Raw genomic sequence first — 17,619 nt, 5'->3', positions numbered from 1 at the left:
TGTGACTCTTTACACATGCATGCAACGCTGTGCGTGGATGGCTACTGTGCCACTAATAAAAAAATTATAAACATTAAAATAATGAGCTGTGGGAGTGGACTAGATTCATATTGTCTTGCTATTATTAAACTTCCTTGTTGATGATAAAATATTGAGTAGTAGTTGGCTCTTTACAACAGACACAGTACATTTGCACCATATTTAAATTAATATTTCCAAGAGCAACACTATACAAGCTACAAGTAAAGGAACAAATGACACAGAAAAGCATAGTTAAGTGATATATTGCGACTCATTAGTGAGTGCTAAACTGTGTTTTTACCGCTCCCAAATAAATAAATATGTACATTCATGATATTATTTAAAAGTATGCACAACTTCATGCAACTCCATGATGTAAAATGTCAATAAAATACATTGAAAGTTGAGTTTGTAACATGACAAAAGGTGAAAAGGTCCAAGGAGTTTGATTGGTTATGAAAGGATGTTTAAAGATCCCAGTTTATAATGGTGGCTTTGTCCCAGGATGTGTGTCTGATTGATGTGACAGAGGAGGTTACCATGGATGGGTGTTACTTGGCAGACAACATTCCTTCTCTTTAAATTAATGACTTTTAACCTGATGACAGCTTCAGTGCACATTCTATCACAAGTAATCAGGCAGGTTGGTGCCTCCCGTCTGCCAGAGCCATCCAGTTATTTGTAGAAACTGTTTTATTTGAAATGTCCTCTAAAATGCTGAGAGGTTTCTGGTATGACAGCAGTCTTACCACTTCACTAGACTTATGCATAAATAAAAAGATAAATCACTCAGCATTGGCCCTCCCAGCACATATGCTTTATGATCTGTCCACTGATGAACAAGACACTCATTAGTGAGTGCAAGATTCACGCAAGTTTCTGAACTAAAGCTCTCACTCATGACATGTTTAAATCATAATTTTGTAAATTACCATCACAAATGATCATAAACAATTAAGTTTTAGAAGCACATTAAACTTTTATTGCTTGTATTTAATGGTTGTTAAAGCCTTTTGTTGTGCTTCTCTTCTGTTTTAGCTGTTTGATTTCACAGCATTTAACCCGTTGGCCATGTAACCTGACAAACCTGCTGAGCTGATTCCTTTTCTCTATCCTTCATGTCGATGTGTGCTCACAGGACTGAGGTACAGGACTAACCTAACTGACTTTTTTGAATACTTTAAAAAAAGGAAAAACTTCAGATTACTTGTCAAAGCTGACATGTTATCTGCTGAGTGAAATACAGCCAACGATGATTGATCACATCCTAGCAAAGAAAACAATCCATGTCAGCATTTTGAGGTGAACTGCAGACCGGTTATATTTGCATACTTTAAATGACACCAAAACATGTAACTGCATCACAAAATATAAGCTATAAGAGGTGAATCTGTGCGAATCTGCAAAGGCCAGATGTATATTTCTGAATCAATAAGAAAGAGGAAATCCACAAAAGCTTGGTGCACGTTTCAAAACATCGACTGAATTTGCATAGATAACATTTTACGTTTAAACAACATAAAACACAACTTAAAATGTAAGCCAGAATAATAGGACCAACTTTATTACAATATTTGTAGTTGTAATAGAGAAAGCTGACAGGGCAAAAATGTAATTGTTCTTCAATTAGCCAGTGATCATAATGTTCATCCTGAACTAGAGCTTCAGGTTGGAATCACTGCACACAACTAATATGCATTCAATGACACTGAAGGAGAAAATTAAGCTTCCAGCCCACAGGCAAAACTGCCACATGGCATGAATATCAAATGACTACGTCCAACAACACCTGGGAAATAAAGAATCCACAAATGTATTGTTTATCTATGCTCTCGGTAAAGACGTGTAAAATAAAACTTTCAGATAAAGTAGTCTTCTATTGCAGTGGCATAGTGTCAGAGTGGAAATTCTAGCTATCAAACCTTGTTAGATTTTTGGCTCTGCCAGTATAAGATCTGTGTTGATTTGGCCATAATCAGACTTTTATCCTGCTGGTGACCAATGTTCAGTTTACTGGTAGAAAATCGGGTCCGTATCCAGATGAGAAAGGCTTGGCGAAGCAACAGTCATCCATAAAAATTAAGGTTTTAAATAAAATAAGCTTGTATTACATTAATTTTTATTAGGGATTGTTCTAATAATTGAACACCCTGTATACCGTATACTTTGACTAAAAGTCAGGTTTTGAATTTTTCTTAAGAGAAAGATTATAACTGCAATACAAAATACATTTATTTTAGGGCTTTTAAGTAAAAGCCAATAAATGTGGCCAACACAAAAGCGTATTTATTTCATGTAATAAGCATACATTCCCTGCTGCCCAAGAAGTTTCAGACAATGGGTCCTTACAGCTTCTGCAGTCCAGCGGGCGAGTTTTCTCTCTTTGTGTTCCCAGCATCAAACAATGCCATCCATTCTTTTTGCTTTATGATTTCAACCCATTCAAAACTCTGTTTGTAGTTGCACATTCTAATTTCTCTGGAGGAATGTGTTCAGTTAATGTCTTCTCATGATTTTGACTGAGCGGGGCAGTTTTTTATGATCTGGCTGACAAAACAACAATGCAGCAGAAAACCTAAAAATGCGAGTCAAAAAAGCGTCCCAAGCCAGTAGACCTCTCTGTCTTTCTCTCTGTGCTTTGATGGAGCTCTTACATAACGCAACTTACCGTCCAAAATGTAGGTAGGTCGTCCAGCGCTCATCCAGCCATGTAACGCAGCGGCGGTGCGCATGCGCGCGTCTTTTAGCTGTCGCTCTCTGCCTCTTACACGCTCCCCCTCCCATCTTCCATCCCAGTCCGCCTATAGGTTCGGCGCGAAGGTAAAAGGGGGAAAAGAGGAGGCTTTTATAAACATCCACATTGCTCTCTCTGCCCGTTTCGCTCCTTTCAGTCTTTTTGAGTGTTTTTTTCCAGCAGCTCGCCCAAAATGCCAAGCAAGCGGAAGAAGAACAAGCGTCGCATGAGGAGGGTGGTGAGTGATGACAGGCGCACTTTTTATTGTTAGCAAAACAGATTTTCTCTGCTAGAGTAGTGACACTGTGCGTTTCTTTCTTTTCTTTTTTTTTTCTCGTGAAATTTTTATTATAAGTGAATGAAAACACAAACAATGCTGACTGTTTGACGGCTTATTTTGAGTTAGTTAGTCTTCAGGTTTAGCATAAAACTGCAGAAAGAAGGTAGAGGTGGGGAAAAAAATATGTACATGCATGAATTCCACTGAACAAGATAACCAAACTTAACCTAAGAGGATTTTATTCTTCAAAATCTAATATAGCCATATTCAACCATTTTGAGAGTGATTAACGTAATTCAATCATTATATGTTTTTGTTTTATTTTACAACTGGACAGCACTTTCTAAAACACGTGAGAAAAAATAAAAAACAGCAACAACCCAACACAGAACCCATGTCTTTGTCTTAATATAAGTAACTCACTAATTTATACGATTCCATCTCCTTTTCTATTTCTCTTGTGTCTGGGGTAGAACTATTTTTGAACGCGGAGTGCTCAAGGGAAATGAGTGGGTGTGGCAGAGTGGAGATCTGTGTGAGTGAGAAAGTAACACAGAAGCTCCATTTCCTTCAAGGGCAAAGGTTTACTTTGAAACCATGAACATCTTTTTACATGCAGATATTTAGCATTTTCTTTTACATTTATCATGCAAATATTTGCTAATTATGTAACCAACAAAATAACAACTTTTTACCATCTAAAGAAAAGAGAGACGAGACTGTTATTACCCAAAAGAAAAGTTTTGGTATATATATATATATTTTTTTGTAAAAGAAGCAGTGGACTGGAATCCACTCTCTGTTAATAGCAAATTAAACAATTTTGCTTCATTAATTAAATAAACTATTAAAACACCAGTTTTGTTAGCTGCTCTTTTGGTGTCGTAACATTTTTCATTCCTTTTTGCATGTTGTCCTGCCTGTTATGTAACTATAAGGATATTTCTTTAACACTTGATTTAGAAGCCTTTTAAATGTCAGAATTAGACTTTTGGATTTTGTAGTACAGATGCTCTGATCTGGCTCTTTTAAGGCAGTATGATTTTCCCTTTGTTGTTTTCTTGGGAACTGTTACCCTTAGGTAAGAAACAAATGTGTTGTAGTTTCCTTCATAGAGATAATTTGGATTCTATTGGAAAATGAAGAAATTAGAAGATTATCCTTATGTGTGCTTCAAAGCAGTCATAACTGACTGTTAGTAAACCCCAAAAATGTACGTGCTGTTTGGTTTACAGTTCATTGCTTTGGCTCATTTAATGATTTGGAAAGAATCTTTTGTTTTTGATTCATTAATTGACCTTGCCAATCACCAATTAGAACCCCTGAAACCTGTCTATGGACAACAGACAAAATATAACCTTTCGCTAACGCTAGGACGTGTTTTTAATTGTTATCAATGTGTATTCTCTCTGTTAAGTAAAATAATAAACCACAGATGTTTTACCAGGCTTTCCAGCAGATGAGACAACCCAGGTTAGCTCTGTTGTTGCCCAAATCCTCCATCTTTATCTGGAGTCTGCTCCTCTCTGCACCACAGGGCTGGTTTTGGTGATGTGTTGACTGTAGGAATGGCCTGAAAAGGTTTTGCCAGGTTAGAATGTGCACAGTCTCGCTACTTTTCAGAGTCCACTATTGACACTTAGATAAAACTGTCTCCTTAAGTCATCTTCAGTTTTATGTTATCACTAATCACCTTAGAGAAATCAGAACCCTGGCTGATGTGTGTCTGTTTCTGTTCTATAAGTTTGGTTCTTTATAAATTGTCTTTCTCCTGTTCCCAGTCCAGCATGGGTTGCTTAATGTCAAGCTTTGTTTGGACATCAGCAACAGGGGCCGTGTTTTGACGGTGGTTGGATGGACAGGACAGGACGTACACACCCCCACTTTTGGCTTGCACCACAGGTCTAGCAATGCCGAGCTGGCTGTTGGCCTAACAAAAGCATTTTTGGGGAGTGATTATAACCTGATTATGAAGTGATTAGACCCACTGTCTGCCCCGCAGGGCACCCATCAGTGCTGCTGACTCGCACGGTTTCTCTTCCCGCTTCACCAGACCTGTCAGGACCGTTCTGATTCAACTAATTAGCTCCCATTATCTAACTAGCCTTGTTGGGTCCAGTCCCAGCTGCCCCCTCCCTCCAGTGGTCTGCCCTCCTAAAATCTCCACCAAAGCCTGAGGGGGTTTTGTCCAAAGCTGAAAAATATGTTGAACCTGGCAAGTATGGCGCATGTCTGGTATTCCTGCAGGCGCTAGAATGAGCTGCAGTTCGCCAGTAACATCAAGCTTTTTAAGGGCATTTAAAAGTAAAATCCAGTTAAAGTTCCACGAGGTATTGTATCAGGCCTGTCATTAGAAAAACCTCGCAGAAACAATACTACCACCTGTAAATGTTTTCCGTAATATAACATTACAACTGTAAACTTTAGTGGGTTTTATTGGGATTATGTGTGACAGATTCATAGCTGTGCTGTTGACAGCTTGCAGGTCCTCAGTATTTACTGTGAACCTCTTGGATGCTGTATTAATGAATGCTTTATTACTGCTTGCCGGTCATTTTAGGTGGACAGCCATGTCTTTTTATATTTGCAGTTACACTCTTTCTATTTTCACGCAAATTATTGGTAAAGGCTTCAAATAATTGTTAGGAAATTGTTTTATAACCTACTTTGTTTGAAACTTGTACACATTTCATCCCTGACCTGTCTGTTCCTTGGCGTTCACGGCTCTTTTTGATCAGTAATGTTCTCTGATTTATGCTGAGACTAAATTACTAGTTGGAGTGGATTTTATTTAGAGTTGTCAGAATTTTGAAAACTATGATTTTGTTTCTTTATCACAATTTTCATGTTCTTCATATTAGTTCATGACCTAAAATCCCAATGAATGGATTGGATTTTGTGGTTGTAACATGACAAAATGTGAAATAGCTTAATAGTTAGTCAAGTATATGTGGACAGTTATATAGCTGCATCATTATAAAATGCATAAAAATGAATATATCTGTGCCGATAAACATCAAAACTCATCTTGAGCATACTTGTTCGGTAAACTCATTTTTCTGTTTTTCCTTGTTGCAGCAAGCCCAGAGGAGAGCACTTGAGGATCAGCATGCAGCCAATCCACCAATCAAAGCCAGCTCAGGGATTGCCATTAGTGCGCCCCCTACAGCAACGCCCAAAAAAGCAGCTAAGATTTCACCACCCACTCGAGAAAAGCCCCCACAGGCCATTCCCATCTCCGCCCCTGCAGTGGAGCCTCCAAAATTTGAACCACAGCCTGTTGTGAAAGAAGAAGCAGCAGAGGCCTTCGTAGTTGAGGTAGCTGCAGCAGATGATGGTGTGCTGTTGGAGCAGGCTACTGTGGAGGTGGAATCCAGAGTGGGGGATGAAGTCGAAGGTCCAGCACGGGTCGCCAAAGAAGCACCAGCTGAAAGTATTCCTCCAGCGGAGCCCTCTACGGTTGAAGCCGATCTGGCGAAAGAGGCCGAGGTTCCTGTTTCTGAAGCAGAGCCCGTCTCTGAGGTAATTAAATCATTTCTTTTTCATTTGCGAGTTCTGAAGGAATGGTCCGATTTGCACGTAACTTGGTACAAATGTAGAGAAGTTCTATTTATTGAAGTGATTCGATTTGGAAGAAACCTTTACACCTAGAGGAGACTCTCTAAGGGTGTGCTACAGGCAGTTACTCGAGCATCCAATAGAGCATGAAGATGCATTAGAAACCATTAGCAGCACCTGGCAGTTTGATCAGAAATCCTGTTTGAGTGTTGTGTGCCTGGTGGTTGGTACCAAGATGTAATAGTAGCCAAATTTTGGAACCAGATGGGACAGACGTGCATCCGCACACTTTTGTCATCCTTCCTGTGTGGTGACCTTTGTTTGTTATTTTGACTGACTGTCAGATGCTTTGTGTTAACACATAGACAGGCAGTTATTATGTTCCTGGTGCATTATAGTCAGGCCAGCTTTCTGTCAATTTACTTTCTTTCCGTTTTGTTTTGCTTTGGCAGTTATTATATTTTGCTTGCAAAGAAGCTTGACTTGTTTTCCTCTCTGTCTTGATCAACAGGTCTCAAGACTTTCTGAAAGTCTTTGAAAGTTTTTTCTCTGTACTTTAGCTGCTCTTTCATCATTATTTTTATTTCTTGTTAAGATCCTGAACTTGAACCAAACCAATAAGATTAACAGCCAATAGCAATGGAGTCTCACTTCCTGCATCTCAAATCCCATATCAGATCTTAGTTAGAAGACATGATGATCACTTTTTCATTTTTAATGCCTGTACGATATGCCTGTCACTTTGAAATGTGAGGGCAGAAAAGAAAATGGGTGGTGAACAATAAAATACCAAAGAGATACGTGTATCTGTATCTGTATCTTTTGGGTCTTTTGTGACATTTATTACACACAAGCTTTATCACATAGATGCTCTAAGGATTGTTTTCATACATTTTGGTGTTTATAGAATATTAGAGGGCAAACGTGCAGCAGGAGGGTCAGTGGAGGAGGGAGGCAGATGATGGAGGCTGTGAAGCAGGGAGAACAACATGTTCCATTTAGAAAGCAGGGGGAAAATAAAGGAGAGGTTTGCAGCCTGCAGCAGTGAATGGTGTTTTCACCATTTAACAGTAACTTTAAAATGAACATTTTTCGTGGGTGAATGAGAGACAGATGCATATTTTGCTTTTTGATATATAGGCAAGAAGGGTGTGATGACGTTTTACTTTTACCCACTTGCAGGAAGCGTATTCTGGATTTATCTGCTAAATCATACCTGCAGGTTTTCTATAAAAATATAAATCACTGATGATACTAGATACAGTGAACTTTCATGTTTCCTCTGTCATCTTGTAAAAAGGGGGGTTTGCGGAGTTTGAGCATTTTGAACACGTCCTTCTTCTTTGTTGCCGCCAATCTTTTTTCAGTTATTTAATTTTAAATTGTAATATCAATATTCAAAGCTGATATTTACCTCGCCATGGCTGTAACTTTGTTTGAGCCATCATTTCTGTTCTGTTTTGCTGTATCGAAGCAGCCTGCACATCTTCTAACCTCTGATGTCAACAGAACTGCTGCTTGCAAATTAGATTTTATTTGCTGAACCATTTTCTGTAAACCCAAGAGATTAGTTAAATCCCTTTCCTTTCCCCATTCCGATGTTAAATTTAGGCTTCAGGAAGTAGCAGTGGTAGTAGGATGTGGTTACGGTTGTGACCGGCTGATTTGCTATTTTTGTCAACAAATTGGCGTACCTAATGATGTGGCCAGTAAAGGTATGTTTGACATAATGTATTTTTGGAATGGAAAAACTTTGCAAGCTTGTTGAAATTGCCACATGCAATAGTGTATGAATAGGTAAACCTTTAGCAGAACTATAGTAGAACTTTCAATACAACAAAACAATCAGTCTTCTAATTGACCAGTTTGATTGGTTCCTGTCTGATCAGTTTAAGATTATTTAAAAAGCTCAAACTCAATATTAACATGCAGAAGGCAGATGCTTCAAATACAGATGCTACTTTGTGTCTGGACAAACAGCACAAAGATGAATCACAAATTAAAATAGTTTCTACAGACACAAATTCTTTTCAACAGATGAACTAATAAGCCACAAATCATTTTTCCAATTGCAGAAGTTTTCACAGTTTCTGAGATTTTCAAACTCCATTTACGAAAACCTTGTGAATTCCAGAGGGTAATAACAATTTGACCTATTGTTTGGACAAAAATATCCCCATAAGAGTGTGGCGCTTTACCAAAGTTAACTCAGAGAACAAGCTTAACGCAGAAGCAGTGCAGACATAAATTGGTGAGACAAAACTGATTCTTTCTCGATGCCGCTGAGTTTCAGGTGAGCATACGCCTCTTCTTGATTAGACACAGCTGCTGAGTCGGGTGTTTCCGTTCACTGCTGCCTGAAGCAGCTAAAGATGGAGCTTCTGCTTGAGCTGAACATTTTGTACCTTTTTCCTACCGTGCTTCTGTTCGCCACTCCTCCCTCATTTGGTCTCTCACTGCTATTCTCTATTTGCATGCATCCTTCACTCCCATATTTGGCAACGTCATTTTTACATCCGTCTTAAAGTTAAAAGGATTCTTCCCTCTCTTTTCAAACTTTGTCTAATACTTGCTCATGACAGTTTCAGTTTGAGACAAATTTCACAGAGGCTGCATGTGTATCTACTGTAGATCAGAACATGGCGTCCCTCTAGTTGTAGTAGCTGGAGGGAGTGTGTACTGTATTCAGCTATAGCTTTGCATGAGTGCATGTTTAGCAGCCTATCTAAAACTGACTTAAAGATCACCTTATCACTTTCTTCCATCCCTTTTGCTCTCTGTTTATCATATTACCTGTAACTTGACTTCAACATTTTAGCTGGAGTTCTCTTTATATTAACTGTAAGTTTATTTTTTGCCTTTTTTTTTCTGGAGAAGGCCTTTACTTGCAGATTTAAATGATTTGATGAAAGCTGGTCTATATACATGACAACTTGGAGGATATTTCATACGGTAAACTTGTCCTACATTTAGAAAAAGAACTGGCACAAGGTAAAGCTAAATTATTTATCATCAAAGTATGAAGGTTTTCAATATTCATGAGCATCTCTGTGATTGCCAGTATGGCTCAACACACTTGGCTGCACAGTGGATGCCGCCCCAGTGATCATTTAGGCGACGGCTATTAGGAAATTGAAAGGCCTGGCTGGCTTCTCTTCTCATCTGGCAATTTTTAGTTATTACTCTCTAAAAACAATACCAGCTACCTCAGTGGGTTACATTCTCCAGACTGTGATTGGAATAAAAGTTATCAACCATCCTGATATTAAAAATTTCTCATATTCTTGTAAAAGTGCAGAGAATTTAAGGACATTTTGTTTATGTTTGTTCTTTGGAGGTTGGATGGGTTTCTGCAAATAAAAAAAAATTAAATCTAAGGATTTCTAATTCCCTCTTAAGATCATTATTGATACAATTTTATAACTTGGTTAGTCAATAATACAGTTTATAAAGCACGATTAACTTGCTTAATGTTTTTGAGGTATTTAAATATACGTTTATCGTCTTGTTTTGTTTTTTTATTAGCTCTGACTCGTGACTCTACTTCTTTTCCACTCTTGGGTTCCTTACCATTAGCACTTTCAAGCACTCTTTACAATAACTTTTATTAGCAAACTTCTAATATCCCTATTTTTAAGCCAGCTTGTATTATTGTTCATGACAACTGAGCTGGAAGTAATTAACTAACACAAATATTTTATTTTTGAACCCCCAAAGAAACTACAGTAAACTGGATTGAGAAGGATTGTTTTGTTTTCAGGGATTTGGATCAGAGGCGTTTCTGACAGGGCTGTTTTCTAACCCGGCTTAAGGTCTTTGTATTCCTGTCATAGAGCACAATTCCTCAGCTGAAGCTGGTTTATTGTAGTTTCTCGGGAGTCGGTGAGGTTTGTGTTTTAACAAAGAGCGAAATGCACCTAAAATAAAAGTCGTAGTCTTCAAATAAAAGAAGTGGTGTGATGGAGGAAGCAATTAATGAACAAATGTTCAAAGTTGAGACCTAATTAAAGGTAATTTACAGATTTAGTCTGGCAAACCCTGGCGTGCATTTAACACATCCCTAAGGTGAAGTGAAGACAGCGGCAACACTTGAAGTGCAGAAAAATAATTTTATTAGTAGACCAACCCTTTCTGTAAGTTATGCCAGAAATGTTTTGGATTTCTGCATTTCACACTTTTAAAGGTCTTAAAAATGGTACATTACAGGATATCTCGTCATATGGTCATGCAGAGTGATGAATGAGGATAACATATGCTGTAAGATTATTGAAATGGAAGAACTGAGTTGATGGCAAAGACAGTTTTAAAGATCTGACTTGAAAAATACAGAGGAGTGAAGAGAGAGAGGGAGTTACTGCTTCGAATCATCCAGTTGGTTGCGAGGTTTTCATGCAGGTCGTAGGACGTTCCTCCCCTTTCTCCAAACTGTTGCGCTGATCACACACAAAGCGTCTAAAGAAAACGTTCACTGGCTGTTTGCGTTAGTGCAGAACTGTGAGCCCAAGTTTACAAGCTACTTCTGGCACGCATTTCCTGGTATGGCCAGAGAAAACCTGATCAGGCTCTCACTGGGATATTTATTTTCTGTTAAATGGCTCCAGGCTGACAAAATGTAGTTTAGAAGCTCGTTTCGCTTTGGGCACATTTTTAAAAGCCCAGTGTGTGTCCCTCCTAAACTTGACCTTTAAATTTGTAGGTAAGAAGCAAGCTGCAGAGAATGAGGCAGTTTTGTTGAACATGCTTGTCAAGAAACACTCTTTATCTTTAGGTGTTCTTTCGTTTTGTTGACGTAAGAATACAATTTTTGACCTCTTCTTCTTCACAGGTTACAACCCCAGATGAGGCTCCAGTGGTGGCTGCTGTAGAAGCTGAAGTAAATCTGATTTAAACTTTCATTTTTACCTAAAACACTTTGCTTTGCCCCTGACTGTAACTTGAATCAAGCATATATGTCTTCTTGTTTTAAGCCAGAGGCAGATTAGGCAGGTGAGCGTCTGAGTGAAGCAGGTTTTGATGCCAGCCTGAGGATTTTTATAAATCAGCTCCTCCTAAAGAGCCACAAATTCTGGGTTAAAATACTGTGCTCTATATTTTATATTTTATTGTTTGGCCTGATGCATTGTAAAGCAAATCTCAAATCAGACAACCCTTGTAACAGCTAAAGTCATGCAAAAGACTCTTTGCTGCTTCCACAGGACTTTAGAGTGAAGGTTTCAACCGGGTGCTGCCTGAAGAAACAATTTTTAAATTTATCTTCAGTACGTGTAAGGATCTTTTGGCAGCTCACTTGGGAGCAAACAGGTGTGTTTTAACTCAATGCCAAGGCGGAAAGACGTCGACAGTAACCGGAGGGAACCAATTGTTGCTGCCAATCAACACGATAGACATGCTTCTTTTTGCCCTTCAAGCAAATTCACCTTAAATTTCTCAAAGAAATTACAAAATCAAACCCAGTACTCTAACTGGTTTAGTGTTGCATTTGCAGCATGCTACATTTTGGGTTTCAGGGCAGTATGTTCAGAAAAAGACTGAGCAAGTATATATTGTTTGGAATTGTTCTTTTCTCTAAACAGAATATGGCAAAAACGTAAGTTGCAAGTAAATAAGCAGCTAACTAACAAGCAGCTGTGGGTGGAGACAAGAGAGGCAAGTTGAGGGAGAGAGCTATGGCACAAGAGGAGCAGAGGAGGAGTAATAATGTCCTGGAAAGAGCTAAACAGACGTCTGACAATTAAAGAATAAACTGAATGCAAAAGGATGAAAAATCGCATAAACATGAGTAAGTAAACATTTAAGGAAAGACAAATCTAATGTAGAGCAAGCATGACAGAAACAGAAATAGAATAACAAAGGAGTGCTGCTAAAAAGTCCCTATTATTATAAAAGAGTTGTGAAGGTGGTGCAAATTCATTAAGTTTTTAATGCGGGTGTGTTTAGTTGGCTCTTCCTGAGCACATATTCAGTTGTTTTAAGTTGTCTGTGAATCTAATCATGGATTTATTCATATGTATCCATCTTATTATAAAAGGTTAACTAAAAATGTATTTTGTATTTTATCTAGACAGAAGACAATGAAGACACACAGAAAGAGATGGGTCAGGTATGTTTCTCTATGACCCCAGACGTTCTGGTAGTGGAATGCAATCCACTCTTCTCTATGAAGAAAAGTCAGTATTCCTCAGGAGCATTTCTGTTCTCTGGAGTAATGTTGCATGCTTTGTGTCGTGGTAACTTTGCAGACACAGGATGTCTGCGAGGCAGACTCTCAGAAAGACGTGACCCTGGCAGAAGAAGACACTGAGACCAAGGAGGAACTAGAAGTGTCCATTGCTGAAGAGGTAACCATATCAGAGTCGGTAAAGGAACAAGCTGAAGAACCAGTGGCAGAAGATCTCACCAGTGACCAAAGTCCTGCTGAAGTAGAACTTGCTGCAGAAAAAAACGAATCTGACGCTGGATCAGAGGTGGAGGTTGTCATAGAAACAGTGGAGCCTGCAGAGCCACCTGAGGATGGGGAGGAAAAACTGGAAGACTCAGCTGCACTCAGTGTCCAGCCTGTTGCAGCCATAGAGGTTAATAATTTTATGTAAATCTCATATGATTGATTCATTATGTAGTGTTTCTTTATGTCACTGTAACTACTTCCTCAAAGTCAACAACAGACGTCTCTGTATTTTGTCTGGCTGCATCAGGAAGCTGCTAGCCCTCCTGTGGAAATCCCAGCAGTAAGAGCCTTATCGTTTATTCCACTTTCAGAAACAACAACAACATTATTAATAATTACACTTTACTAAATGCAGTTGCTCTGTTAAATTGTAACATGGGAGCCTTTTATCTCATCAGGTGCTAAATACAATCACTGAAGCTCCTCTGGATGAAGCTGAGCCTCCTGTTGTTGAGCATGCAGAGGTACAACCAAGAGTTTATTAACACATGTCAAGAAATGTTAATTTGATAGAAATTATATTGTTTTTATGTCTGAGCTGCTAATTTTACGACATCACTGAGCTTGGATACTGACCTCCCGACTTTTAAAGACTTCAATCAGTCAATATCTGAACTAACATCTCTGTCACCTTGGCGACCGGATCCCCTTAAAGGTCTTGAGCTTGGACAATTGAGGTTTACAACATTAGCACAAATCTGCGTTCATAGCATCACATCCAAAGCAATAAAACCTGAAGAATCAGACTGCTGCATACAGACTGCCTCAAACTGTTAAAATAATGAAATGCGCTATTACCACACTTGAAACATGTTTTTGTTTATGTGCATTTACTGTTGTTTTGGAAATGATTTCTCAACTAACAAGCGTTCGGTCATGGAAACACCATTTCATTTTGTAATCCATTTGGTAATCCATGAAATTACAATCAACTGGTTTTTGGTTGCTGTAAGGTTTTGAAGATGGGAAACAATCCCTTCTCATGTTTTCCTTCTGTCCCTCAGGGAACTGCTGAACTGCTGCTCCAACAATTAGCTGCCACTGAATCTGTGTCAACAGCGAAGGATGTTTCGACGTCTCCTGTTGTGCAGCAGGTGGGATTTGCACAAAGTCCTCTTTACTTTATGCTTGTTGGTCATGAATAACTGGAATAACTTTGCAATAGTCGTTCTTGACTGATATGTTTATAAGAATATGTTGGGAAAACAGCAGCAGAACATTTACAACCTTGTCTGTTTTAGTTATTTACAATTTCAGCTATTCATGGTCTGATTTCTGAGTAGCTTCTAATTGTTTTTTATAGTTAGATAAAAATTGTAACAAACAAAAGCAGAGCAAAAATAGTCCAAAAATCATCAAAAAGTTAAAAAAAAAGCGAGAGAGAGACAAATACAATGGGCTTCTTGCTCAGTAGATCCCTGCTTTTATGTCAAGGTTAACTTATCAGCTGGACATTTTGAGACCTTTTCTTTCTTCCTTTTTTTGACATTCAGGAAGCAGAGGAAACAGGAGACGCTTTTACCATCCAATCAGAATCAACGGATGCTACTCCTGCAGATCCTGAAACAGTTTCTGCTGCTCCTGCAGGAGAGGTGGGCACTGCAGCATTTATATATGAAAATATGCTAATGTTACATTTACTCCTACGGCAGCAATACTCTTAGTCATTTGTTTCATAATGCCAAGAAAAAAAACCAAATATTTGTTTGTTTTTTTCCACACGTAAATGTTTCATATCATCTAACAATTTTATATTGTTAGATATAAAATTGTTAGACGAGCAACAAATAAGAATGTTTTAAAAAAAGAGAATTTTATTAATTAAGAAACAACACATCTGATTAATGTGACCCTACATAAAAATACAATTTTCCCTCTTGTTAAATTTTGAATTGTCTATGACTACTTACATTTATGAGCCACACAATGGCTTGATTAATGCCAAATTAGTAGAACTGAGAAATTACAAAAACAGACTTTAATCAGACTTTAAACATGGAAAAACTCGGAAAGCAACACATTATGCCCCAATCAAAACAAAACAAAACATGTAAGTCTCATCACACAAGCTGCAAAACAAGTTAACGTGAAATTGCATCAGCACAATGAGACAGCAGAAACAGCAGAAAGTGCACCCTTAAAAACAAGACAGGTTTGCAGTGGCCTTATCAAGATACCGACTTAAATCTCATGAGACACCATGGCATGACCTGAAGCAGGGCTTAAAACCATAAAATGTGAATTAATTGAAACAATTTTGCAAAGAAGGATGTCAATAGTTCCTCCACATCAATGCAGAAGCCAGTAAAATGCATCATTGGAGTTTAAAAAATTAAATCATCATTTATTTTTTCAAAAATAAAAAATTGTTTGCTGATTGGAAACGTTTAAGTGGAACAAAAACAGAACACATTTTTAAGGAGGTAAATATGAAGAATAAGTGTAAATGGTCAAGTTCTCACTCTGACCTTGGACTTCACGTGTCCCTTCTTTTCCAGATTGCTGCTGCCAACCAAAAGTGTCTGGGTGTGCTGTCAGAAGAGGCGAAATCCGGAGGCTGTGATGTTCCATGTCAGGGACCGCTTCCTGTTGAGGCTGTGTCGCTCGGTGGAGTGGTAAATAAGTTTCTGCATAATTCTGGCTCATCCTTGCTAACAGTTTCCGGATACTTGAAAGCGCCGCCTTCATCGGTTGCCATGTTGTCAGGAAGTGTCATTCGGTAAATGATGACACTTTTAATGCAAAGTTGCCCCTTTTAATTTACTTTCAAGGCAAGTTTTAGAGCAACTTTGCATTGAAAGTGTCATTATTTACCAAATGACACTTTATGACAGCAGTTATAGACATTCATAAAGACTCCTTCATGATCATGGCAGGTGTTATGTCATGTTTATGACTGTCACCCTGTCAAATAAAGTGTTACCAGTAATTCTAACTGACCTAATACAAAATCTAATTTAACCTCAGAAAGTGAGGAAAAGGGTTAATGTCTTTTTAGTCTTCTGGTTTCAACTGTATTTGTGTTTTACAGCAGGCTCACAAAAATTCCCTTATTCTCTGTGGTACAGGAGCTTCCAGTGGAAATAACACAGAATGGAAACATTGTTCCTGAGGTCTCCATTGAGGGTTAAAGCCAAGCCACACCACTCAGAAGACCTTTTTCTGTGTGTAAGACTCTAAAAGTATGAAATAAATCTTTTAAAACACCTTTCTGCTTTATTTGCAGTTATCCACTAATGATGATGCTCCTGTAACTTTTGTCTCTTTCAGATTCCCATTGGAGGACTCAAAGCTTTCCAGGGAGTCCACCAGACCTTTTCATTTTTTAAGGCTTAAGGCAGAACAGGCAGGAAATCGAAGTGGGCATCCACACTTTGAAGTGCCTTTTCCTGTCCTGTACTCGGCTGAAACATCAAACCAGATGTGAACATGCAGGAACGGCTTCTCTCACGACAGCAGCTGAGACCTATGAAAAAAAAAGCATCTTTGGTTCTTCTAAATACTTTGCTATGCAACAAAATCACGTATAAATGAGTTTGACTGTAGTAGTTCAGGAGAAGGCATGACAATCAGCAACAGAAATATGTTTGCATCTTCTGTCTCAGAATATCTTTCTCCACAGTGCATAGACTTTATGCATATCAGTAGACTTGTAGCATTGATAATTGGGTCTGTAGTTTGTTTATTGGACGGAGTCGTGTTGTTTTTTTTGCTGTTTTTTGAAAGTCGTTTAGCTTACCACTCTCTTTTCAAAACATAAACCTTCCAATAACATTAAAACTGGGGTAAATTTTGTCTCATTCTATACTGTCAAAACAGCATAGAACGAGTGTGGAAAAAAACAGTAATATTAAGATTTATTCTTAACTAAACCATTACTATAGTCATGTTTCATGACTTCACATGGTGCTTTACCAAGGGTTTGGTAAAGCTCCACCTCCCACCTCAATTTTTTGCAGTTGTTTACAGCAGATTCTGTGTAAACAACTGCCAAATGTGAACCAAGTCAACGATTTAAAGCAGAACTCCACCTTGGTGTATGCCACTATTGAACTAGCTGTTAGCTTTAGCTGGGAGAGCAACTAATTTGGGTTTACACTAAAGAAAGACGGCAAAAGAATCGTCTTCTTTGGGCTATTCATTTGCTGCTCATGTCCTTTAACAGAACCGTACTTCAAAAATTCACAAATCCATTTCATTTCTGTGTACCATTGTCCACTGTCTTGACGAAGTGCCACTGTTAATGTTACAAAGCTACATTGTAAAGAGCAAGCTTTGATATTCAACAGGATATTGAACATCAAAATGAATCTCATAATTCATTTTGTACACACAGAGTAAAGTCTTGATCTGTGAAATAAAGTTCTAACTCAGTGACGTGATGTTGGCTTGCTAGCTTAACCTCAACCAACCATTTAAAAACATTGCCTGTTAGAAAACATTAGTGTTTTCTACTCTCATTTGAAACTTTAATGTGCTGCTTTGTGTGTTTTCTGTCCAACCCAGACAAGGGTGACCAGATAAGATACCGATATTTGGTGACTACTGTCCCCAAACCTTCTCCCCACCAAAAAAAAAAAC

At 38.4% G+C, this 17,619-nt stretch overlaps 1 protein-coding gene across 3 annotated transcripts; it reads left to right on the top strand.

The window, feature by feature from the left end:
- Positions 1-2,622: 2,622 nt before the first annotated feature.
- LOC106925809 (uncharacterized) lies at positions 2,623-17,415 on the top strand. 3 transcript variants are annotated; one of them, XR_001419931.2, is made up of 12 exons: positions 2,623-2,993; positions 6,114-6,557; positions 11,419-11,466; positions 12,655-12,693; positions 12,833-13,165; positions 13,286-13,318; positions 13,437-13,502; positions 14,043-14,132; positions 14,532-14,630; positions 15,537-15,653; positions 16,107-16,220; positions 16,309-17,415. XR_001419931.2 is itself a non-coding variant. In XM_015000328.2 (12 exons), exons 1-11 carry the CDS (start codon positions 2,949-2,951, stop codon positions 16,167-16,169), a joined length of 1,377 nt encoding a protein of 458 aa, XP_014855814.2. In that variant the 5' UTR covers positions 2,623-2,948; the 3' UTR covers positions 16,170-16,206; positions 16,309-17,415. The 3 variants fall into 3 exon arrangements, 2 of the variants coding, with proteins under 2 accessions (XP_014855814.2, XP_014855802.2); XM_015000328.2 differs by having other exon boundaries at positions 16,107-16,206; XM_015000316.2 differs by having other exon boundaries at positions 2,624-2,993; positions 16,107-16,202.
- Positions 17,416-17,619: the final 204 nt, after the last annotated feature.

Source organism: Poecilia mexicana, unplaced genomic scaffold, assembly GCF_051168715.1.
Source record: "Poecilia mexicana isolate PSO_F unplaced genomic scaffold, ASM5116871v1 scaffold_9, whole genome shotgun sequence".
In the NCBI taxonomy this organism is placed as follows: domain Eukaryota; kingdom Metazoa; phylum Chordata; class Actinopteri; order Cyprinodontiformes; family Poeciliidae; genus Poecilia; species Poecilia mexicana.
The sequence above is the reverse complement of the archived record's forward strand: the minus strand, read 5'-3'. Positions and strand labels throughout refer to the sequence as shown.

What these genes read in the sequence shown, in the direction of transcription:
- LOC106925809 (XM_015000328.2), top strand. Translation starts at nt 2,949, where the DNA reads ATGCCAAGCAAGCGGAAGAAGAACAAGCGTCGCATGAGGAGGGTG. An exon ending in CTGTTGTTGAGCATGCAGAG is followed by an intron (nt 13,503 to 14,042) that starts GTACAACCAAGA and finishes TCTGTCCCTCAG; the next exon opens with GGAACTGCTGAACTGCTGCT. An exon ending in CTGCTGCTCCTGCAGGAGAG is followed by an intron (nt 14,631 to 15,536) that starts GTGGGCACTGCA and finishes CTTCTTTTCCAG; the next exon opens with ATTGCTGCTGCCAACCAAAA.